A 25,014-nucleotide genomic window follows, 5' to 3' on the forward strand; every position below is an offset into this window, starting at 1 on the left:
AGTAAGAAATTCCATATATAGAAGCATTAGGGTGCTTCTAATTTGCAGCTACAGCTCAGACATATACAGTTGCTCTTTGGCGTGAAGATCCTAAGTAACTACTCATGCCCACAGCATTGAGTCCAGCCCCACTGCCCAGTGTGAAGGCCAAGGGCCACCCTACCAGCCTCCTGCTCTTTTCATTTCAGTTCCACAGGTGTGATCCAGACCCAAAAAATTCTCTGTCCTCTGGTCCAGCACTTCTCCCACTGTAATGTGAATGTGGGTCATCTGGGGGTCTTGTTAAGATGCAGATTCTGATTCAGCAGTTCTAGCTCAGGGCCTGAGAGCTGCAGTTCAAAGCAGCTGTTCTGGACCACACTTGGGGTAAATAGGAGGCATGCACCAAGCTGTGGGGAGAGCATCTCTTCACCCAGAGGACTGACACCCATTCTGCACTTACTAGGATGAGGTGGAAGAATGAATATTTGTGAGCCACTTCAATTCTTCTTGGAAAATGATATAAATATAGCCAAGTTTCTCTCCACAATAATGGCTGAAACAGAAACACACATAATTGAAATCACCAGATCGCCCCAAATAGTGTTTTTTCTTCAATATGTGAAATTTATTGTCAAATTGGTTTCCATACAACACTCAGTGCTCATCCCAACAGATGCCCTCCTCAATACCCATCACCCACCCTCCCCTCCCTCCCACCCCCCATCAAACCTCAGTTTGTTCTCAGTTTATAAGAGTCTCTTATGCTTTGGCTCTCTCCCACTCTAACCTCTTTTTTTTTCCCTTCCCCTCCCCCATGGGTTTCTGTTAAGTTTCCCAGGATCCACATAAGAGTGAAAACATATGGTATCTGTCTTTCTCTGTATGGCTTATTTCACTTAGCATGACACTCTCCAGTTCCATCCACGTTGCTACAGAGGGCCATATTTCATTCTTTCTCATTGCCACGTAGTTCTCCATTGTGTATATAAACCACAATTTCTGTATCCATTCATCAGTTGATGGACATTTCGGCTCTTTCCATAATTTGGCTATTGTTGAGAGTGCTGCTGTAAACATTGGGGTACAAGTGCCCCTATGCATCAGTACTCCTGTATCCCTTGGATAAATTCGTAGCAGTGCTATTGCTGGGTCATAGGGTAGGTCTATTTTTAATTTTCTGAGGAACCTCCACACTGCTTTCCAGAGTGGCTTCACCAATTTGCATTCCCACCAACAGTGCAAGAGGGTTCCCGTTTCTCCACATCCTCTCCAGCATCTATAGTCTCCTGATTTGTTCATTTTGGCCACTCTGACTGGTGTGAGGTGATATCTGAGTGTGGTTTTGAGCAAATAGTGTTTTTGCCATTAGCATCAAACCCCTCCATCTGAGTTCTCATCTGCATACCCAGAGAGCCCCCTCACCTCCCACACCCTTTCTAGCAGAAGGGACAACTGAGGAAATAATGAAAAGCCAGGAGCCAAGAAGGAGTAGAACCTCAGGACTTCTGTTTCCAAAAACTAGATTAGAGGAGTCTGTGAACTTGAGTGAGAAAAAAATTACATCCTTACTTATTTTTACTGACCACGTATGTTTAACATTTTACTTTATTATTCATGAGGCACCAAGCCATAGTAGTAGTCACAGTACCTGATTTTATCTCCAGCAGAAATACAAGATAACCTTCATGCTACATTACAGAGATTGCAGATTATCTTGGGTCGCTCTTCTTACTCATCACTACATTGAAATGGCTAACTCTTCTTACAATAAGGAAGCTTACTGGCTCTTGTTAATAAATAAACACATATATCACTAATATCTCAATGTTTTGATAACCATATTTCAAGAAATATGCTTCTTTGTAATTCTTTGTTATTTATTTTATATCTTTCAATACACACTTCTGAAAAGGGGTCCATAAGGTATGAAGGCATGCATCACACAAAATGTTGAAGACCTCCAACACAATGTTGTACTGTGAAGAAATGGCAGCTGGTGCCTTTAGTATTGTCAACACTAATTAAAATAATTCTTTTAGGTCAGGAATCACAAATGTATATTCCTGCAGAGCCCAGGAATATAATACATGAGTGAAGTGGTCAGTCTAAGAACAAGAGCAGAAAGAAAGTAATATATGGCAGCTGACTCTTGACTTTGGAGTTGGGGCAGTAGAATCAAGGGGACAGTGTTAAGCTGATGAATGTATGTCCTATCTAAAGAAGGCATGCCTGATGGCTCCACAGTGATGTGAGAATGCCCCAGGTTGCCAGGTCTTCAGATACTTCCGAGAGAAGCCAAAAGTCTTGGTGTTGTAGAAATCCCCCCTACAACCACAAAATACTATAATGTACATCTTGGCATTGGCAATTACTGCAGTTAACAAGAAACAAAGGTAAAAAGATACTCTGAGCAGGCCCAACAACCAGAATAAAACAGCAATCAATATCCAGCAGAAGATAGACAATATAGAAAAAATTTAGCTTTCCCTTTCCCTTAAGAATATTCATTCCAAACTCACTAAACCTCCAATTTTGTACTTATTTAAAGGAAAGGCAAAGTAGTTATCTTAACCAAGGCCTGAAATGTCATAAGGAAGATTACCAGATATAGCAAGTAAAAATAGAAGTCACCCAATTAAATCGCAATTTCAGATAAGCAACAAATATATTTTTAATATATTTCCCAGGTGATATTTGAAATTATACTTCTATTTTTTTAATTATTGTTGTTACCTGAAATTCATATTTAACTGTATCCTGTGTCCTGTATCTTACCTGGAAACTTCACTAATAAGCCAACTCCAAGTGTGATGGAGTAGTTACTATTAAAGTTAATATGTGTCATTAATATTAATAACTAGCACTGTAATTGCATTTTTGTTTTGTGTGGGTAGCGTTTTTATTGGAGTACCACAAACATTCAGGAAAGTGCACATATCATCAGTACATCTCAATGACTTTTCCCAACCAAGCACACCCAGTAACCAGCACCCTGATCAAGAAGGAGAATGCCCTTTCAGACTCTATCCCTGGCCCAAGGGGAACACCATTCCAGACTTAAACAGCATAGTTTTGGGGGCACCTGGCTGGCACAGTCAGTAAAGCATGCGACTCTTGATCTCACGGTTGCTAGTTAGAGTCCCACATTGGAGGTAGAGGTTACTTAAAAATAAATAAATAAACTTAAAAAAAAAAAAACCAGCATAAGTTAGTATGCTGTGCTTTCAAACCTTATGTAAATGGGATTGGGTTGTATTTTTAAGTTTACAGTACTGTGTGTGTGTGTGTGTGAGAGAGAGAGAGGGGGGGGGTTGGGGGGAGAGAGATGGAGAGAATGCTTACCCTGATTATTATTGTGTAAATCCGTGTTTTGGATACGGCAGACACTGCTGGTGCCCCACCCGTGATCCCTCATCCTCTCCATTTCAGTTCCCACCAGCCTGACTGCATTTCTCTGTCTGACAGCTCTCCTTGGTCACTGCCCCTGGACAGGGAGTACCAGGTATTAACAGTCCTGGGTGCAGCCCTCAACCATGACCAATGGGAGTGGGTGGATAAATACTCCAGCTCCCTCTGCCCTGGGGCGAGACAAGGGGAGAAGCGTGTTCTCCAGGGCCTCCCAGAACTCCCCACCAGGAATCAGGATTGCACCCCAGTTGCCCCCTACTGTAATTTGCCCCTTGTCTTCTTTCTGTCATCTACCTCACTTTCCCCAGACCCTAGCAATGTTTCCTACCACCACCTCCCAAATAACCTTGGTGAACTCAAATCCTTGCCTCGGGCTCTATTTCTGGGTGGAATCACATCCCCGTTAGGTGAAATTACCCTCATACCCTACATTTACTTGTACCTGGTGCCGGCACCTGGCACAGCAATGCCTGATGGTGAATGTATGCTCTACACCCTGTCCTAGAGTGGACAAAGGGCTCCAGGAGCACAGCCGGCAAGTCTGGGATTTTCTTCCTTAAGGCAAAGCTGACTCCTTGTGAAGTTTGATGTGTATGAGAACAGCCTGAGCTACCACATTTTGAACACCTACCAGGCAACAGCTTACATTTGACATGAAAACTCCTGCACTAATGTTTTGGATGATTGAGAAGGCACTTCTGAGTCCTGGGTGCTCTGGGTCATGATGAGCGTCCATGGTTATTGTTCAGTACAATCAATGAAGACCGTTCAAGACATTACTGTGTGTCTGCCCTGTCCTGGTGTGCCCTCATGTTTATTTAACTATATCTCCAGTGGCAGCTTGTTTACTTCTCATTTGTTTTCCTCACCTAAAAGTATAACTCAAGATGAGATTTCCTAGAAAAAGAATTTTTAAATATAAATTCATTTTGTGAATTTTAATTTGTGAAGATTAATAAGCCAAAGTTCACTGTATTCTGCAAAAGCATGGTATTGTCTTTTTACATGACCTGATTATTACCGTCCATTTCTGACTGTAAACCAGAAAGCAGGAGTCATTTATATATCGGGTTTTCCCAGGATCAAAGTATTTAAAAAGTAGTTGAGGGGCGCCAGGGTGGCTCAGTCGGTTAAGCGTCCAACCTCGACTCAGGTCATGATCTCACGTCTCGTGGGTTCAAGCCCCATGTCAGGCTGTGTGCCGACAGCTCAGAGCCTGGAACCTACTTCGGATTCTGTGTCTCCCTCTCTGTCTGCCCCTCCCCCTACTCATGCTCTGTCTCTCTCTCTCTCTTTCAAAAATAAACATTAAAAAAAAATTGTTTAAAGGGTGCCTTGGTGGCTCAGTTGGTTGAATATCTGACTTCCGCTCAGGTCATGATCTCATGGTTCGTGGGTTCGAGCCCCATGTTGGGCTCTGTGCTGACAGCTCAGAGCCTGGAGCCTGCTTCGAATTCTGTGTCTCCCTCTCTATCTGCCCCTCCCCTCCTCTGCCAACAGAGACGCTCTCTCTCTCTCTCTCAAAAATAAACATAAAAAAAAAGTGTAGTTAAATAATGAACAGACATCAGTGCCAAGACTTCCCCATGGGAGGAAAACCTGGGTCAGGCCCTCACCTGTTCTGAACACCGCTTGTGAATTTTATGTGCTCCCAGAGTGTTTGGGGAACACCCCGGAGGCCCATCCTTGCCCCACGTCGTATGGCTGTCTTTCCTGAGATAAGAATTGGCTGTAGAAATTGTGTCAGCTCAAAAGCTTGGAACAAAACTCATGTTATGATTTTTCTAATCCTTTTTCCGTGAAATCTGTGTGAAATAACAAACATTTCTCTGAGAGGATCGTTGTATGTTTTGTGTCGTGTAACTATTATGCTGTTCCGACTGCTTCAATCGTTTTTCAAAAAGGCAAAGCACTTACAAGCCCAGGGTGTTTGTGCCTTTTAAAATGTGTCTACAACGTCAAATTCCACTGTTCATCGAGAAAACTCGTCATGGGGCGCCTGGGTGGCTCAGTCAGTTGAGCGTCCAACTAGCGCAGGTCATGATCTCACAGTTCGTGGGTTTGAGCCCCAAATCAGGCTCTGTGCTGACAGCTCAAAGCCTGGAGCCTGCTTCAGATTCTGTGTCTCCCTCTCTATCTGCCCCTCCCCCACTCGTGCTTGCTCTCTCTCTCTCTCTCTCTCTCTCTCTCTCTCTGTCTCTCTCAAAAATAAACATTAAAAAAATCATCATATATATTACATTGCATTATATACATTTATACCATATATCTCCATATATTTTATGTGTGTATGTTATCCTATATATAAACAGTTGCATGTAGATTTGCAGTAATCATCTACAAAAAATATATCATTTTATTGTGAACAGTTAGTTAACTTTTAACCTCCTCGAAGGAGCCGGAATTCAAGAAGATTATCACTCAACATTTGAATAAAGGAGAATGTGTTTTTCCCTCTGTTTTGGAAGTGTGATGTTTTGGGGTTTTTTTTCTTTTGGCATTATGCCACTGTGAAACTAAATGAAATTATAAAAAGGAAACTAAAGCTGCATATTCAATAGAAAAAGTGTGAAATGCACTCCAGAAATAGAAAAGATGATCAAGAAATACCAAGATGAAATTTCAATTGTGAAGGATTCCTGGAGCTAGGGGAAATAGAGCCTCTGCCTTTAATTTATGGAGGAGTGTGCCAGCGATGGCCTTCTGTAATCTGCACCATCTGTATCATTGATTAACGAGGTCAAGGGCAGGATTACTCACTGTTGGTTTTCTCCCAGGAGCCCTGTTCTAGTCTCTTCACCAAAGTGACTTCTCAGTCTTCCTTGCAGCCATTTTGCAGAGCGCTAAGGAAGCATTGTCTTCTCATCGGTGCCTCCCCTGCTCTGAGTTGGGAGACACCTGCCAACAGATGACAGAGAGGCTCCCAGTTTGATGCAGAAGTGCTAACATGTCCCTCTCTATCAATAAATATGTTCAGGATCTGAGTCAGATGGTTGCTGACCCCCATGTAAAGAAAAAAGACCCTTCACCGAGAAGCAAAGGGAATGACTTAGACCCCACGTCCCCCAATCTATGGAAAAGTGAAACATTCACACACAGAACAATGAGCTGTGTTGGTGTTTGTTTGTTTTAACCAACCAAACTAACTAAACAGAGGAGTTTCCGGTTTGTTTAACGGACTCTCTTGCTCCTGGAATATGTCTATACCGTGTCCATGTCTACAGTCTTTATGGCAACTCCTTTCTTCTTTGATTACTTGCCCTGAATCTTTTTAAAGCAGAATGTTTTTTTTAATTTTTTTTAACATTTATTTATTTTCAAGAGACAGAGAAAGACAGAGTGAGAGTGGGGGAGGGGCAGAGAGAGAGAAAGATACAGAACCGGAAGCAGGCTCCAGGCTCTGAACTGTCAGCACAGAGCCCGATGTGGGGCTCGAACCCACCAACAGTGAGATCATGACCTGAGCTGAAGTCTGACACAACCGACCAAGCCACGCAGGCGCCCCTAAAGCAGAATGGTTTTTTTAATTGAGCTGTGGTCACTGCTTTTTTGTCTCCCACCTTCACCTCTTCCCTCCTTTGGCTACCATCTCCAAAACACCTACCTAATGACTTAAAGTCATGGAGAAAAGATCTCTGTGGGAGGCAGTAATGAATCAGTGTGTGCTTTCATTGCTGCCTGCAGGGAGGCCTTGTGCCGGAGGGTGCAGGGACAGAGGCTTGAGACCCAGGCTTCCTGGGTTCAGATCGCAGCTCTTCCCCACTGCTACTAGCACCATCTTGCCCAGATTGCTGGCCATCAAGGGTGACAGTGACCCTTCTTATCAGTCACTATAGGATTGGATGACATAACCATTCCCAATGCCTGTATTTGCAGGAAGTGTCAGGTAAATATCTGCCATGGTAATGAATGGTGATCACAGGAAGGTAAGGTAGAGGTAGACAGGAGGTCATGGTCACAGCTCTCAATACAGACATCACGGACTCCTCAATGATGCTCTATTAATTCCCTCCAGGGTACGGAAAGAAATTCTCTGGTTTGACTCCTTACTTGTCTTTTGGTCATCCCTTCTATAGAAAAAAAAATTGGTTTTGCTCAGGTGTGGGCTCTGAATCTGAAGCTAAATTTGATGGTGGTCTAGTGATTGAAAGCTGTTCTGGAGGATAAATGAACCACTTTTCAACTAGAGTTGGCATTTAGGCCTGATGCAAGATGTATTTCTTGCAGCACATCTAAGTGGGTAATTTGTATCATACTTTCTTAGGTTTTAATTTTTATTGAAGTCATATATGCAAAGAGCTGAAAGAGGCAACCAATTCTAGAAAGCTTATTATAAAAGATAGCTCTCATCCAATCCCACCAGCACCAATTTCCCACCTTTTTGAGTCAACTGTGTTTTGCTTTGGGTTTTTTTTTTTAAGTTTATTAATTTATTTTTAGGGAGAGAGAGGGGGAGACAGAGAATCCCAAGCAGGCTCTGCGCCATCAGCATAGAGCCAGGCATGGGGCTTGAACTCATAAACCATAGGATCATGACCTTAGCCAAAGTCAAGAGGTGGACGCTGAACCAACTGAGTCACCCAGGTGCCCCAAGGCAACTGTGCGTTTTAAATGATGTACATTAGATGTGCAGCATAGTGATTGGTGGGGCATATCCTCCAGCAGCCTTTGAGAAAGGGTACACAGGAAGTAAATTTTCTGAGACAATTTAGCTTTTTATTTTTATGCTTCTCTCGCTTTTAATGAATAGTTTGGTCGGGCATAGAATTTCAGGCTAAAATCATTTTCCTCTCTAATTTTAAAAGGCGTCACTCATTGTCTTTTAGTTTTCAGTGCTTTTGTTGAGAAATAAAATGTCATTCTGGTTTTGATCCTTTGTATGTAATCCCATTACTCTCTTTCTAGTGGTTTCTAGGACCTTTCCTCTGTGCCAGCACTCTGAAAACTCATAATGATATGCCTCAGCGTACATCGTTTTTCTTTCTCTCTTTTTTTTTTTTTTGTCCATTGTGATGAACACTCAGGAGGCCGTTTTACTCAGAAAATGCCCATCCATAACTTCTGGGAATTTTTCTTTAATTACTTAATTTGATTATTTTCTCTCTCCTCTATTTTCTGGAACTTATGTTCTTCATGCCAGGTTTCCTGTTTCCATTAAGGTGAAGGAGGTACCTCACCTCACTACTGGTCTGCTTGAAGTGAGTGAGGAAGTTTATGGATTAAATGATTAAATAGCTTTTCAGTGTCCCTGTTTTCAGACCCTCCTTTCTTCCCACTTCTAGAGCTCTGCACATGGCCTAGCTGAGTGGCCCACTGTTCTGCTTTCCAGCATCCAAAATTTTGTTGCTCTGATCAGCTCTTATATACTCTTTCCCTTGGGGGTCTATCTTGCAAAAAAGAAAAAAAGAAGCCCTTTACTATTACCTTGTCCTGTTATAACAAGAAAGAGCAAAGGTCATGGTATGTGTCCACAATCTGTGAGCTATAACTAAAAGCCCAAGTGATTTTTTTAAGGAAATTCAGAATTGATATTTGCCACATGTTTTAAGTTCATTTGCCTAATCATCATACATTGAATCAATATTCACAACATTTTATGACCTGCTGGAAAATGGACAGTCCAGTCCCCTGTACGGTATTCCATAGATGAGCATAGATGCTAATGGGTACACTGTACAAGGGGAGAGGATGATAAAAGGGTAAAGAAGGGGTGCCTGGGTGGCTCAGTCGGTTAAGCATTTGACTTCAGCTCAGGTCGTGATCTTGAGATTCATGGGTTTGAGCCCCACGTCAGGCTCTGTGCTGACAGCTCAAAGCCTGCAGCCTCCTTCAGATTCTGTGTCTCCCTCTCTCTCTGCCCCTCCCTTGCTCGTGCCCTGTCTCTCTCTTTCTCTCAAGAATAAATAAACATTAAAAAAAGTTTTTAAAGGGGTAAAGAATACTTTACATTTGTTCTGAAGTGATTTCTGTGGCATGAGTCCTTTTCTTGACAACCCCATCATCTGGAACTTAGATCTGCAAATACAAAGCCTAATAAGGCAAAATCAGCACCAGAAAATACCTAAGTGTCCCTATAACAAGTGAAAGAATGTGTTCATGGAAAGAGACTGGCCTCATTACTCATTTATGGTTCTATTTAAGTCATTCTTTCATGTTATTTGAATCCTTTTCTGGTTTGACTTTGCCTGATCTTTTCTTTATAGACTGACACAGTAGTCAGGGAGAGAGGAGGCTCCAAATGTGGCCCTGTCCCTGAATCCCTTTTTCTATTGTCTTTGGTGCAGCGTGTGCCTGTCACTGGCCCGGCTGACAGCTGACGTTTGCTGTGTCCTTATTCACGTACGAGGCCAAGGGCAAAGGCAGCTAGACATGTCCTGTGGCCATGGGGTGGCTGACACTTGTCTAGGGAAGCAGGAGGGAGCTATGAATGACAGCCCAGGAAGTACGTCCGACGCATCTCTCCAGACTGTCCCAGGTTCTTTGTGAGAGTCAAAATGGACCTGCTCCACAAAGCAAAGAGAAAATAGCATGCATCCCTTAAAAAGAGACTTGGAAGGGCTTACCAAGGAGAAATGACTTTTCCTCCGGGACAGGGATCCTGACCTAGCGTCTGCAGCTCCCCCCCTTGCCCACAGCTACTCCTCCCCATGGCCCAGCTGTGGCTCCATTGCCCTCCTTTGTCTCACCCAGGGGCTTTCTTCTCCTGCAGGAAGTCTGGGAGCAGCAGGTCAGGGCTGCCATAGCCCCCAGCAGTGTGTCTCCTGGCCTCATCCCACAGCAGAGCCATTGTATCCTTAGAGGGACATTGCCCAACTGCCAAGAATAATGTTTTCTCTAGATAAATATGCAAATCGATGTTTTAAAAATTCTGATGAAACCAGGAGTCAGGTGCCGACAAGGACAGGCATGTAATAGAGGTGAGAGAAGAGGGTAGCAGACTGGGCTTTTCCAGGCCCCTTCTGAAGGGCACCCGCTGCCCAGGCCTGGGGCTCATTGTATACAGGAGCGTGGGCTGCAGCAGACACTAGAGCATTGACAAGGACACAGAGTAGGTTGCTCTAACGTCCCCTTGGCATAAGGGATGCTAAGGCTGGTGGGTTCCTGGGAGACACGGGTCTTTGAGTCAGCTTTGCCGAGCCTTCCCCACGCTGCCCAGCAGCCTGGAACACGTCCCCCCGACCTTCCCTCTCTCCTTCACAGGGGTCACTCCTACCTTCGCCCTGACTCCCTCCCCGTTTTCTCACATGAGTGTCTCCCCCTCACAGAATTGTTGCAAGTTTGATCCTACCTTGGAATCTGCCTTTCAGAAGATCCAGACTAATATGCCCAAAGGCCTTCAGTAAATTCATATCACCGGACAGATTGACTGGGACCAGCACGGGAGACAGAAATACTTGGTTGTATTTCCAGCTTATCACTGGCCAGAGCCACCAGGAGCCAGGCTTTCTCCTTTGTGCTGTGGAATAGCCTGTTTCTTACTGTCTTTTCCCCCTTCCCTTCAGGTTGTGGCTCTTTCCTCGTGGTGCCTGCTGAGGGATTCGATTTACTACACGCTGTCTGTGGTTGCGCTCATCGTGGTAAGTGTGGGATGCACATCTCACCTGAGTCCCTTGCTGTTTCTCTTCCTCGTCCTTCTCACCACTCGGGGTTATATGCAGCTCCTCCGCATGGAGTAAGTTCAAGGTCTCTGATGATGAATGAGCGAATGGATGTCTATGCATGGATGTGGCTTTTCTTTCTTCCAGCTACTTTGATCACCCAGAACCCCAGCATGATAGTTTGGTGCTCACAACAAGAGATTTGACTGACTCTGGTTATCTGGTTCCATGAGAGTCCTCTGCTGTTTCCCTGTGATCCCCTGACCACTGCCTCTCACTTTCTCATGGTCTCCTCTGTAACTCTCTTCAGCGTCAGTGTCCCTGGGTTTGGACCTTACTTCTGCCTCTCTGTATGCTCTCCCAGGACAGTGCCCATGGTCATTACCACCTTTGTGTGGACACCTTCACACTATATTCTTGGCAATGGCATCTCTCAAAGGTCCAGTCACGGATAAGCCAGTCTGTACCGGACATCTTCTGTCCCAAACCCAACATGTCTCTAAACTTAGGATGACTTCCCCAAGACAGGACCCCCTTTCAAGTATTTCAGCCCCTATTTCTCTCTTAGCCACCCAACCTGAGAATGACTTTAAGTTGACCTTTCTCCCAATTCCACCATATACCCATTTGGCTTAATTGTAGATTTTCATCTTGTAAAAATGTCCTCAGTATGTCCCTTCATAGCCCATTTTACTTGAGGCTCTTTATGTCTTTGGCCTAAACTGATACAACCCATCGCAGGTCAGTCTTAAAACTAGTAACATCGCTGCCAGCCCCCCTCCTTCACCCCAGGCAGTCCTCAGAGCTGCCTGTACATGCCAGTCCCTTGTGACTCCATGTCACCTGTGGGGACAAATCCAGACCCCTTAGCTTGAGTCATCCAGAAGAAAGGGGGCAAATCAGAAAGACCTGAAATGGAAGCTAGCACATCTGACTTCTAATTGTGGTCCTCTCCCTTCTTGCTAGCTCTAATGACCTTGGAGAAATCAAAGTCTCTTCAAGTCTCAGTTTTCTTACCTACAGAACAGGAATAGATCCACTGAAGGGTTTACTCACCTGTCTACAAAGCACTTCCCTGTAGGTTATTTAATTGTAAATATCTCTACAATTAAGCTAAAAGTGATGTTTAATACAAGGCTTTCTACAAGGAACAAGTAGGTATTTCAGCCAACAGCAGTTCCTGACAGTGAAGATCTTGGGTTTACAACCTCTTTCCAAGGGCCGTTAACCGTCGGGAGGGTAAAGATCTGACCAAGAGTAGAGAGTTCATTTACACTGCATTGGAATTAGAGACATGCCTCTTCTGTTGAACTTTCAGTTGGTAGACTTAAAGACATGTGTGGATTCTGTGTTCTCATTCTCAGTTATTACCTGTGAGAAAGGTATGATCACCCCAAATCTAGAAGATTCTGCTGTTCACACAGCCCAGACTTCTCAAACACTCGTTGCAGTGAGCTTTGAGCTTTGTCCTGCAACGTAGAAACCCCCATTGATCATGTGTGCCATTTGCTCAACCGGCCTGCAGGGTAATTTAGGACGGGTTTTGAAAGTTACTGTTTTCAAGAGACATGGCTTGGAGATAGCACAAATGAATGCAACTCTGTATTTTGCTGCATTTCAGAAAGAGAAGACCATTCCCAGAAAGGCGAGGTGATGAGGCAGAAAGTACAGGCTGAGATTTCCCCAGGGCACAGACTTGGCATGTGCACTCCTGACAGTGAATTGCCCACACTGGCTTATTTCTCTGTTCTCAGTACAGACACCTCCTGGACTCGATGGGAAGTAACTTGTCTTCAGTCAGATTTATCGGGACATGCCCATGATTTTTTTTTTAATATAATTGTTGCTAATGATGATGTGTAAAGATGTAAAGCGGTTTTGCTTCTTTGGGCTGCGGGTGATGCCCACCCGAGTAGGGTCTTTGGGCTAGCCAGTAATCTGCCTCATGCGTGGCTGTGAATCACAGAGCTGAGCCAGCTGAAATACCCAGGCTGCCGCAGCTCTGTATTTTCCTCAGATGGCTGGCCGCAAGGTGCAAAAGCCAGTGATTCTCTGCTATTCCCTGAAGGTCTATACTGTGTGTTTACAGACCAGATGTCAAGGCTGGAGTTTTCCGATTTGAGAAAAATTACATTTCTCCACTGTTAGAAAGTAATGGCAGAGATAAAGCTTGAGTCCTCAGCGTGTAGTCTTGGCTCTTCTGACTTTTACTGGTGTCCTGCCAACTTCAGTGCACCCTGGAAACACCCAACATTCTTATCTAAAAGGTGTAACTCTGAGATTTCAATCCAGTAGGTTCTGGAGGAGAGCCCAGGAAGTTGAATGTTGGTCACAATCTTCTCTGCCCCTCAGGTGATTCTGATGCATGCTCACCTCAGAAACTCAACTTCAAATGCGGTTGGACACCATTTCCTTGGGATAAGTCCTCTGCTGCCTGGCAGTGATCGCTTCCAGAGGAGATGTTGAGATTCTCAAACACAAGACATCGTGGCAGCCCACTTGTCTAGATTTCTGACTGCTGTTCATTTTTGGGGTCATTTTCACATAAGTCTTAAAACTGGCGTAAGGAGTAGAACAGTCATACATAGAAGCATGGCATTTAGCAGAAAGGGTTTCTCAGTGTCCCCAAATCTATTCCATGGCCCAGCCCCAGGCTACTGCTCACACCCACTGTTTTTATCAGGGTTTCCTGTTCTCCTTTTTCTATGTTTCCCCCAATGTCATGGTAACAAAATCACTTTCCTTCTGGCCTTCCTTATATAATATGGGGTTCCCTATGGGACCCTGCAGTGGACACTTAAAATTCCTGTATTTAAAAGCCTTCCTCCTATCCACAAATAATTACCAACCATCCGAACAATTTATTTTAACTATTAGGGTTTTTTTTTTAACCTTCTACCCACTCTTTATGGTTCTGAAATGTTCAGAAGACAGAACTCCTGGTCCCCTGGGGGGATGCAATAAAGAGCTCGTTCACCCAGAGGGCAAGTCTGGACTAAGTGGGACCAGATGGCTATTTCTATGTACATCCCAGTGAGAGGTCTTACAGACCCCCGTTCAGAGGCGCCCCAAGGACAAACTGTGGGGCCCTGGATCCAGACAACAGGAGAGACAGCTTCCACAGGGACGTTTGTGCCGCTGGACCAGGAGAGTGCAGACAGTCATGATTACCTGGGTCTGAAGCAGCTGAAATGGAAGCTGGCTTGAGAGGTGGATAAGACCAACAAGCAAACACATAGGAGCAAGACAAGCATGTATGCACTGAAACCAACAGGGCTTAAGACAGTTAACTAAGAGGGACGCCTGGGTGGCTCAGTCGGTTGAGCGTCTGACTTCGGCTCAGGTCATAATCTCGCGGTGAGTGAGTTTGAATCCTGCATTGGGCTCTGTGCGGACAGCTCAGAGGATGGAGCCTGCTTCAGATTTTGTGTCTCCCTCTCTCTCTGCCCCTTCCCCACTTGCTCTCCTTTTCTCTCAAAAATAAATAAACATTAAAAAAAAAAAAAAGACCGTTAACTTAGAGACCAGGGACTCGGTTCACTTGGATATTTGGGTTCCATCTACCTTGGCTCTGTGCTATTTTCTGCTTGGCTTGTTGTTGTCTTGAAGGGAGAAAGCAGAAGAAATTAAGAATGTGTTACTGTCAATGGCAGTTATAGTATCAGAAACATTCAGTGTGTGTCTGTCTGCCTTTCCCGCCCCATCAGGCAACTCTCTCTAGCCCTGGTGACATTCCACATAGAGAAGCCTCAGGTCCTGGGGAAGCCGCACAAGGCCCAGAGGCTCACCCCATGACTTGAGTCTCTCTCTGCAAGAGAAGTGTCCCCTCTTAGGTTCTGAAAGCATTCTGGGTTCTTGGTGCATGTCCTTATGTGCATCTGCAAACTCTTACAGACCGTCCTGCTGCATCTGTCCCACGCCAGTGACCCACCCCCAACCGACTTCCATCAGCAGCACAGCTCTGCCTGGCCCTACTTTCTCCCAGTTCCAGCGGGCCCCACCCATCCCTTTTATTGAAATGTTACTGTAATTTACATAATCGTGTAATTTACATAAATGCAAATGATTCATTACATCCTCCGTCTAACAGCTGCCCTAAAAAGGAATACTTTATTTTTACCCTTCGTCTCTGCTTTGAGATTGCAGATTGTGGGCATTAAGAGAAGGGAAACCTCTTGGGAGAGCGGATAGGCCTCAGAGACAGGTTCTAGATCACTTCATTGGCTCACAAATCCAGACTCAGGAGGCCACCTACCTGGAGAAGGGCCCGGTAAGCACTTGGCAGCAGTTGGGGGGGCCCTTGGGGCAACTGAGCATGGGCATGTGGGGTGAGGCCCATCCGAGGTAACGCTTCCCTCTCTTCTGACTGCAATCCCCCGTCCCAAGGGGATTTTGTGGGGACACAGAGAGACCACTTAGCTGACCAAGCCGCCAGAGATGGCCTGGGAAGCACTGTCCAGGAGTGTAGTCACGGGCCACAGGTTGTTCTTGAGCTCTTGGTTTGCAATTAAGGAGACCAAGGAACTGAATTTTAACTTCAATCAATTTAAATGTATGTAGCCACATGCGGCTAGTGCTTATCATACCGGATAGCACAGTCGTAACGAGCAAATCCATCCGTAGAAAATATATGCACATTCTCACAGGCATTCCTAAGTTTTTTCTTTTTAAATCTAAGTTTATTTGTTATTTTGAGAGAGACAGAGCAAGTGGGGCAGGGTCAGAGAGCAAGAGAGAGAGCGATTCCCAACCAGGCTCTGCAGTATCAACACAGAGCCCAATGCAGGGCTCGAACCCATGAACCATAAAATCATGACCTGAGCCAAAACCAAGAGTCAGACGCTTGGCCAACTGAGCCACCCAGGCTCCCCCTTCCCTAAGTTTTAACAAGCATAGACTCAATACTGCAAGACCGAGTGCTGGGTCTGTCAATGGAGGATTTCTAGTTCAGTACTCACGACTATGCAGGCCAGCGAATTACATGGGTCCCATTTTACAGATGGCAAAACTGAGGCTCCAGAAATTCAGGGACTTGCCCAGGGTCAGGGAGCAGCAATAGCTCAGGTTTGCCGGAGGAGGTGTCTAAGATGGTACATCTGTGCCTCCCTAGAAAATAATTTGGATTCCCCCTCCAATCAAATCTGCCTTTTCATCTTGAAATCATCCTGTTTTCCCTCACCCACCATGCAGTCCACCATTAGAGAGTAAGTATGTGCTGGCTGTGCTTTCTTCCTATTTTTAGACTGAAGGGAATAGCTTCTGCCTTCCTTCTCCTGGAATTCCTTCCTTAAGACAGCTGACTGTAATTGATCCAGAATCTTCTTATGTTGCCCTATCTGTGAGAGAAAAGACATGTCAGAGTCATGTTGATGCCTGTCCTTTCCCCCTACCCCTCCACTGGCTTCCAGGGCCCTGCCCCTCTGGCTCACGGCCTCTCCTTCCTGGCCCCCTTCTTGCAAGGCACTCCCTGCTTCTTCTCTCTCCAGTTCAGCAACACTGAAACTCTTATGCTCATGGTACCCCTGTTACGTCTCAGCTCCCCTTCTAGCAAAGTGAGAAATAACCATGGAAGCTGGAAGATTCTCCCAGGGAATGAATGTGAGAAATTTTAAGTTCTTTAAACAGATCAACGATGATCATACAAAGTGTGGCCTGTGTCATTATCCCCGCCCCTGAGAGGAGGAGGGGCCTGCTCTAAATGATGTCGGGGTACACCAGGAAGCCGTGTCTTCCTTGGGTCTGCTCCAGGAGCATGGAAGTGGGTCAGCCAGACTGTGGGATGCAGAGAGGACCCCTTTGTCTTTCATAAGGAAGACAACTTGGAAGTTGTAGTTAATGTGTCTCTGGTTTTGCACTGCCCAGCAAACCAACCTTTTTGGTTTAGCAAACTATCCTCCCCGTATCCTAAATCTGTCCCTGTATCCATTTCCTTCCCCTGGTATCCTGCCTCTGCATACTTCAAGCCCTGCTCATAGTGCAAGTTCTGCTCAAGCCCTGCCTTTAGATAGTCTTTATTTCCTACCCTCTTTCAGCTCCCACCACTGTCGTCCACCTGCTAGAGATCCTGACATCGAAACTCCTGTTTAACCTTCAAGTGTAAACCATATCAGTGCATAACAGCAGCTTTCCAGTGCATTCCATCAGATTCCTTCCCTCAGAAGGCCTTCCCTCAGATGGCCTCGCCTAAGCCATCTGCACCCCAAGTCCCCAGAGCTGAGGAAGTCAAAACTCCATTTGGGCACATCTCCCGAGGGCGTCTCCATTCTGTTGAGTGACAAGTCGGGGCGGCAGGGGCAGCTTCCATTTCCATCTAGGGAGGAAAGATTTTTCAAGGTTTTAGTCTCTTGAAAGACAACAGTGGTGTTGATTTTCTCCTATTATGTGTGCTGCTGAACATCCTAATGGTGCCAGTGATTGTAACGCAAGCTACGGAAATCTCAGGCTCTTCAGTGCGGCTGCTTCTGCTCCATGGCTACAGCTTGTAGTAAGCCAATCCATGGACTGACATGCAGTGTGGGGATAGCCACCTGCCTCTCTGCTCAGAAGCCAGCCAGGCTGTCTGCTGTCCACACACCTGGGCGATTCCTGGCCTGTGTTTTCCCTGCTTGAGGGTGCCACATCCTTAGCAGTTCCCTGGGATGTCATCCAGGGATTCACCTGCCTGCTCTAAGCCTATCTCTCTTAGAAGAACTCTAGAGCAGATACCAGGACTGAAAGCTGGTTTCCATGGTACCCAACTGTTTCTCTGAGGCCTGAAGGAAAAGAGAGGTTTTTTTTTTTCTTCAAAATCACTCTTGCGTGTGTGTGTTCACATTTAGCTCGTCTGTGGAACACGTGGAAAGCTTAAGGGTGAAGCCAAAGGTAGCTTTGGATGAATCACATTGGGGTCAGAGAGCAGGTCTGCTGACCAGCCGTGTGCAGCAAACCTGGGGCTCAGGTGCCACTTAGCACCTCCCGTGTGTGGTCACTGGGGGTGGCCGCAGTGTCTGGCACAAACACAACCAGAAAAGCACAAAGAGCTGCTTCCCCAAGCAAGGCTCGTTTTCAAAAACCTTACCAGGATAAAGGTGAGTCAGTTCCAAAGGCCACACAGCAGGACCCTCAACTGCAACACGGGATTTGAGTGGTGGCATGAGCTTGAGGGACCTGCCTGTCCCCAACTCAGAACGTGTCCTGCCTCCCCAACGTTGGCTGAAGATTCCTTTAGGAAGCCGTCTGTTTTGAGGTGCTTACCCTCCTACCAGGAAGTTTCATGGAGCCTTGAAATGGACTTGATCTGACTTCCTTCCAACCCCACTCACTGCCTTGGCAGAATGGACAGGCAGAGGGTAGGACGTGAGCACCACCTAGTGGTGAATAGGTGGGAGTGGGGGTGTGATTTCCTGTTTCAGACAGGTACCTATATAAACGATCTCGGGGGTTTTTTCTACCCTAGTAATGCCGCTGTAAGGGGCCAAGGCAGTGGTTTCGTCTTCTTTTAGCCATGGAAAAAGTGTGGAAATACAGAGGGATGTTCAACATTTGCCTTAAGAAAAATAGAATAGACTAAAATAAAATAAAATAAAAAATAAAATAAAACTGTTAGGAGTAACAAATCCATTCCCTGGAACCATCAGCAATGTCAAGTGGGAGCGTTGCCTGTCCTTGTCATTTTAAGTTTCCAGAAAGAGCGATTCCAGCACTGCGTCAGGGTGGTCCAGTGCCATACTCTCCCACAGGAACATTCTGTGAACAGTGCCAGTTTCCTCATTTTCAGCCCTCTCAGTGTGTGATGATCAGTGGCTCAACCTCATCCAGAGGCCACCAATAAGGCTCAGAGACATAACTCGCCGTCCGCCTCCTTTCCTGTTTCCTCGTAGGTTTTCTTAAAGGCCTAACTTTTATTTCCTTTTATCTATTTTGCTATTTTTTTTTAGTCCTCTCATTTTCCCACCCAATCTTCTTAAAGAAGTTGATTAAAACCCAGACTGTGTTTGCTCATTAGCCACAGGGTAGCTAAGGGCTCCTGGCTGTCAGTGGTCAGTGATGGGATATCCCTCATCCGTTATTTGGAGTCTTCCAGGTCACCACCATTTGTCAGAATTTGTAGGGAGGCCATGGACATTTCGCTTTCCTGGCCTGCCTCCCTCAAGCACATTCCCACCCCCAACTTCCCTGGCCACAGCCACTGCCTTAACGTTGGATTCATGATGCCCCTTAATTGTGTATCTAGTTCAGAGCCCACTATTCCCTGATTCATTGTGTCCTGTGTAAATTCCATTCTCATTTTGTACAATTCAGCCTATTCTGATTTTTTCCCATTGTTATGATCACTGAGATAATCAATCACTAGAGGCATACTGATCTATGCCCCCACCTGTCCGTCACATGGCATAGAATAAGGGCTTCTTTTGTATTATAGCTGCTTTTATATTATACAGTATTGCCTGCCTTCCCTGACACGTGAAAATTAAATTGGCACTTTAATAAACTCTTTACCAGTGTCTCGTGCTCTCTTAAGTGACGATGAATTGATTGCTCCAGCGTGCTACTCAAGACTGATACTGAATTAACTTCAATTAATAGAAACGTTTTCCATCTTAAATCATTTGTTCTGTCCCATGATTTCTCAACAATAATTTTTTTAAGCTGGTGATTATACAAAAGGGTCTGGGAGCCTTCCAAGGGATGGATTGCATACCATCCAGCCTAGATCACGGGATGGTTTCCTTTATTTCTTTAATTCTCTTCCCATTCTGGTTTGACATTTCCATGCAAATGTCAACCTGTTGAATCCCATAACAAGAGTCACAAAGCTGCTGAAGACAACATCTTTGTCAATGTCTTGTCAGGAAGTGTGAGTACAAATCAGTGAGGACCCTTTCTTTTCCTCTTGTCTTTACGCCTTTGGGGTAATTGGAGAGAGGTCTTTTCATGTGTCTTCTGAGCCATACCTGCTCGTCTGTGTCCCTCCCCTGCTCGTCTCTGCCTCTCTCTCGCAACATATGGTTATTCTGATCTCTGGGGACCGAAGCGATGCCTGTGTCATTTGTTGACTTTACCAAATCTGTGCAGTACTGACACTTCGAACCCAGATGTTTCTTCTGCCTTAGAGTCTCCAGAGGGCCACCTGCTCAGAGATGATCATACCCAGAGCAGTCGTATCTGGTGAAGGTGGAAGGTGCAAGCTATGAAGAAACGCTCAGCTTCCTGCTTGACTAATATATAGGCATTCCCACTTGTTTTCAACAGTGCACCGTTTGGGCACATAAATGTGTCATGGAAAGATTTAAGAGCCAGGCCCGAGTTCTAGAACAAACTATGTGAACCCTCAAGAAAATTCCTTGTGTTCTCTGTGGCTCCGTTTCCCCATATAGAATCAAAGGGCCAAAATTATACCACTTCTTCCCCTAAAGTGAGAAGTGATTTGGAATGATATATGAGCTAGGGGTTAAATGAATTCAATTTTTGTTGTGTATTCCTTTTGGATACTATCTGATCGGGGCAAAATCTCCATTTGGTTCTTGTATTTCTTCCAGCTGCCTCTGACTCCTGCTTATCTCCTTTAGCAAAAGGGCAGGCCCGTGGCCCAGGGCATGGGCAGCCCACAGTGCCCTGCTGAGACTTTCAGTCACTGTTGTCAGCACATTTATTTTTCACCCTCTGCACACTGGTGGCAAGTGAAGCTGGTTCTCTACTTCTGGTTGTGATGCAGAGTTTCCTTTGAAAGTAAATTCTTTTAGGGAAACAAATAAACAAACAAACAAAATAGGTCCACTTAAAAAATATTGAGTACATAGAAGTCTGCATGCTTGCCTAAAAGCTTAAAGGTACTACAGAGTGCACAGGCACATGCAGATGTCTTACAGGTGGCCCACAAGTGGCTAATGTTTGCAAGCACCTGCCAGGCTTCCCCATCCCCTTCTGGATCTAAAATTCTACAGTGCGGCTTGCTCTGCATAGCAGGGGGTCATGCGTTCCTCTCACTGCACTGTGGGACAGAAATTGCCAGGAGGGACAGGATGGTCTGCTGCTTCTCTCCTCCTCAACGTGCCACCCCCATCCGCCAACACCACCTCCTGCCACTAACATTAGCCACACATGAAACCAGAACAGAGGGAAGCTTATCTGCAGATTCGTCGTGTTCCAGGCCAGCCCCAGCCTGATTCCCACCAAACCAGCTACATGGGTTGGAAGACGTGCAGTCATAAAGCACGCGTATGCGTACAGACATTGCATATGTGTGTATGTCTAATTGTCCTTTTTTTCTTTTTCTTTCTTTCTTTTTTTTTTTTTTACAGTTCATTTATGACGAACAAGTTTCCTGGTAAGTACCTCTTTTCCCCCTCCAATTTCTCCTTGCTGTGTTACAGAGCCAAATATATTGAAGACCAGAGTCAGGGTTTAGGAAAGAAAGGGGGATGTCATGGCAGCTTAGAACAACTAACATTTCTTGGGACCCATTTGACCGCAGCAAAGAAACTAAATTAGCTCTGACAGAGCAGAGACCTTTTCCCTTGGGCTGGGATGGTGGTCTTCCATTGGGGATGCTGATACTTCACTGTCTTTATCAGCCAGGTTAGATGGCATGACTTAGCTGTGCCTTTCTGCAGTTAGCCATTTGCTAGGTCGTGGTTAAGATTTGACTAATCTTTTCAAATTGTGTCCAAACCACATTGGCATATTCAAATACCGTGTAAATCTTAGGAAATGGAGATGGAGTCACTTCCATTATCCTTAATCCACTAAAGTTCTGCCTGACATTCAAGATGATCTTAGGCCGATGAAAAATCAGTGATTTTTTTTGATGGATACAAAACTTAAACCAAATTAAATATATGGGAACATGTGCATTTGGGCCAACTATCCAAATCCCCATTTTTCAGGTGGGTTCTAAACAAGTCAAATATGTTTGGAATAGAAATAGAAATTGGGTATGTTGTGCATTCCTGTTATGTTTTTCAAACATTTGATCTGTAGATATAGAGGAATGTGAAATAGCATTTTAGGGATAGATAAGTGTGGCACTGTAGGAAGGTAGGTAAACAATTTCCATGATACTATTTTTTTAAGTTTATTAGTATTTGAGACAGACAGAGAGAGAGAGAGACAGAATCCAAAGCAGGCTCCAGGCTCTGAGCTGTCAGCACAGAGCCTGATGCGGGGCTCAAACTCATGAATCACGAGATCATGACCTGAGCCAAAGTCAGATGCTTAACTGACTGAGCCACCCAGGCACCCCTCATGATATTATTTAAAGCTAAGAATGAGCCTTCAGCAAAATGAGCCTTCAACTGGCCCTTTGTCAGAGTGACATTTCTTTGTCTTAGGCTATCTCTGATATTCAGAATTTGGGCATTGCAGACGAACTTGTCTCATTGATGGTAAATGTTATTCATCAGGCCAGGGTCTTAAGTATACTTTTGCCAACTCTCCCTCTCATCTGTTCAGGAGGGGCGAGGAAAAGACAGCTAGGAAAACTTGTTTTAAGACACGTAATCTTTATATCAACCCATAAAAAATAAAGAGGTCTTCTTTGGGAAACTGTGATGAGCAGGCTAACTGGGATTAAGATGTCTCAGGTCAGAGGTCAGAAGTGAGGGAGAACCGCCTCATGGGATCCACCTGGATGTAGTGGCCAAGTAGAGTGGTGACCTCTTCCCCCCATGTCCTTAAGTGCAGAACAAGAAAACTTGCAAAAATATTCTCAAACTGATGGCACATTTAGCATGACCACCACTTTGCCTTAGCAAACAGTAGGTGCTTAAGAGTTGCTCAGTGTTGCTGCTCTTAGCTAACAATGCTTCTATACAGACAAGTTATGATCACAGTTGATCTCCGCAATGTTTCCGGTGTTTTGTGTGTGTGTGTGTGTGTGTGTGTGTGTGTGTGTGTGTTCTGTCTGTGCAGAAACCTTAAGAAAGGATATCCATGGGTGGTTTCCTGTTGGTTTTTCTTAAGTAGAGCTCTCTTTCTACGCCTGCCTGGTTTTGCTGGCAAAGGCAGGCTTTGTGACCAGCCAGTTTCGGTCCTTATCCTCAGAATGTCTTCTAGGATACGGGTACCTGGGTGGCTCAGTCAGTTAAGCATTCAACTCTTGATTTCCATTTAGGTCATGATCTCGTGATTTGTGAGTTTGAGCCCCGTGTTGGGCTCTGCACGGACAGCACGAAGCCTGCTTGGGATTCTCTATCTCTCCCTCTCTCTCTGCCCCTCCCCTCAAAAATAAATAAACACTTTTTTAAAGTGTCTTTTAGGATATTTCAGGTGGTATGGAGCAAGAAAGGGAGAGACCATTTCCTCTGCATTCAAAAGTCAAATCTCCTACAGATGTTAGGAGGTTAGAACCCTGGGCCTGCTCCAAAGAGCCAGATTCTGAGGTCCTCAGATCCCCAGCTTCAGCAACAATGCTCCCACATGAGTAAAGAGATAGGAAGGCCATGGATGAATGAGGTGCAAATTTCCCAGCATGCTTTGTTCCAGCCGGGGCTGGGATAGAATCATAACTCGTGCACAGGAGTAGTTGCAGGGAAGAACAAGGAAGCTCATGGCATCAGAGCATCATTCCCAGACTGCCGCCTGTTACATAATGACTGCTATTATGTGGATGGGCTGACAGAGGACATTTTTCATACAAGTGAGGCTAAGAAATTGAAGTCTACACCACGGACCCGTAACTGCTTCTAGACTTCCAGGGATCTCAGCTCCTGGTTTAAATATAAAGTATATTGAACTTTAAGGTGTTTTTCGCCATCCACCAGAAATACTGGGTATTTTTCATACCCAGCCAAACACAAGCATTGGCTTAGCTGAAAAGGTGTGTCTAGGAGCTGATTGATTTCTCAGTTAACGCCAGCTGCTTCAACCTGTACAAATTAGACCACGATAATATTTCAGTATTACTAAATGATAAATTCCATTCCTTGTTGTAGAACATTCCATCATGTCCTAGCGATTTCAAGGGAGGTAACCAATTCATCCCAAATCCTCAAAAGGAAACTCATTTCAGTTGTGTTTATTTTGAAACGAGTACCCTTTTTTTTAATTTTTCTTAACGTTTATTCATTTTTGAGAGATGAGAGAGACAGAGCATGAGCAGGGGAGGGGCAGAGAGAGAGGGAGACATAGAATCCGAAGCAGGCTCCAGGCTCTGAGCTATCAGCACAGAGCCTGACGCGGGGGTCAGAGCCATGAACCATGAGATCATGACCTGAGCTGAAGTCGGACGCTTAACCGACTGAGCCACCCAGGCTCCCTGAAACAAGAGTACTCTTTATGAGCCTTGTCAAATACAAATACACAAAGGCAAGGCTTCCCTGTTGTACACGGCTTTCCCGCTCCTGGTTCAGTGTCTGCAGCAGGTCACAATCAGACAAGAAGTAGCAAGCAGAAGGTTTTTAGTAGCAGAAAGCCAGCTAAAGCGTGTTGAAGAAATAGTGATTTATTTTTCTTGCCTAACAAGCGCCCCAGATGGTGGTGGTACGAGATGGCTCCGCATTTCTCTCGGCCTTTCCTAATGGTCAAGAAGGCTATTGCAGTTCCGGGCATCAGGTCGGACTGACAGCAAGAAGAAGGAAGAAGGAAGACTCTTTTCCACCTTACATCTCTTCGGTCCCAACTGGGTCTACCTTGACCAACAAGTGGCCAGGCAGGATAGAATTACAACTCTAGACTAATCATTATTACTTCTTAAAATGTTTTATTTATTTATTTTTGAGAGAGAGAGAGAGACGCATGCACATGCCTGCGGGAGAGACTCCAAGCTGTCAGCACAGAGCCCAACTCGGGGCTCAATCTCACAAGAACCAAACCATGAGATCATAACCTGAACCAAAATCAAGAGTCAGACGCTTAATCAACTGAGCCACCCAGGCTCCCCTAGACCAATCATTATTTATCCTGGAGGTAGGACCACCCTCCTTCAGATCCAGTAGTCCCCACTTGCTGTCTCAACTCGTAGGGTTCTATAGTTCTATTAGCAAGCCAGAGGCAGGGTGCTCTTCATATGTTTGGTGCTTCTCAGTTAGAGAACTACCCCTAAAGATTA

The 25,014-nt window shown here is 45.1% G+C and overlaps 1 protein-coding gene across 2 annotated transcripts in view; it reads left to right on the forward strand.

The window, feature by feature from the left end:
- The window catches only part of SLC24A3 (solute carrier family 24 member 3), a 481,010-nt gene that overhangs the window by 403,283 nt on the left and 52,713 nt on the right, over positions 1-25,014 (forward strand). For both annotated transcript variants that reach the window (XM_027069494.2, XM_053200292.1), the window contains exons 7-8: positions 10,893-10,967; positions 21,269-21,294. In XM_027069494.2, the coding sequence (XP_026925295.1) occupies positions 10,893-10,967; positions 21,269-21,294 (101 nt within the window). The remainder of the gene's footprint in view (positions 1-10,892; positions 10,968-21,268; positions 21,295-25,014) is intronic.

This window comes from Acinonyx jubatus, chromosome A3 (genome assembly GCF_027475565.1).
Source record: "Acinonyx jubatus isolate Ajub_Pintada_27869175 chromosome A3, VMU_Ajub_asm_v1.0, whole genome shotgun sequence".
Classification (NCBI taxonomy): domain Eukaryota; kingdom Metazoa; phylum Chordata; class Mammalia; order Carnivora; family Felidae; genus Acinonyx; species Acinonyx jubatus.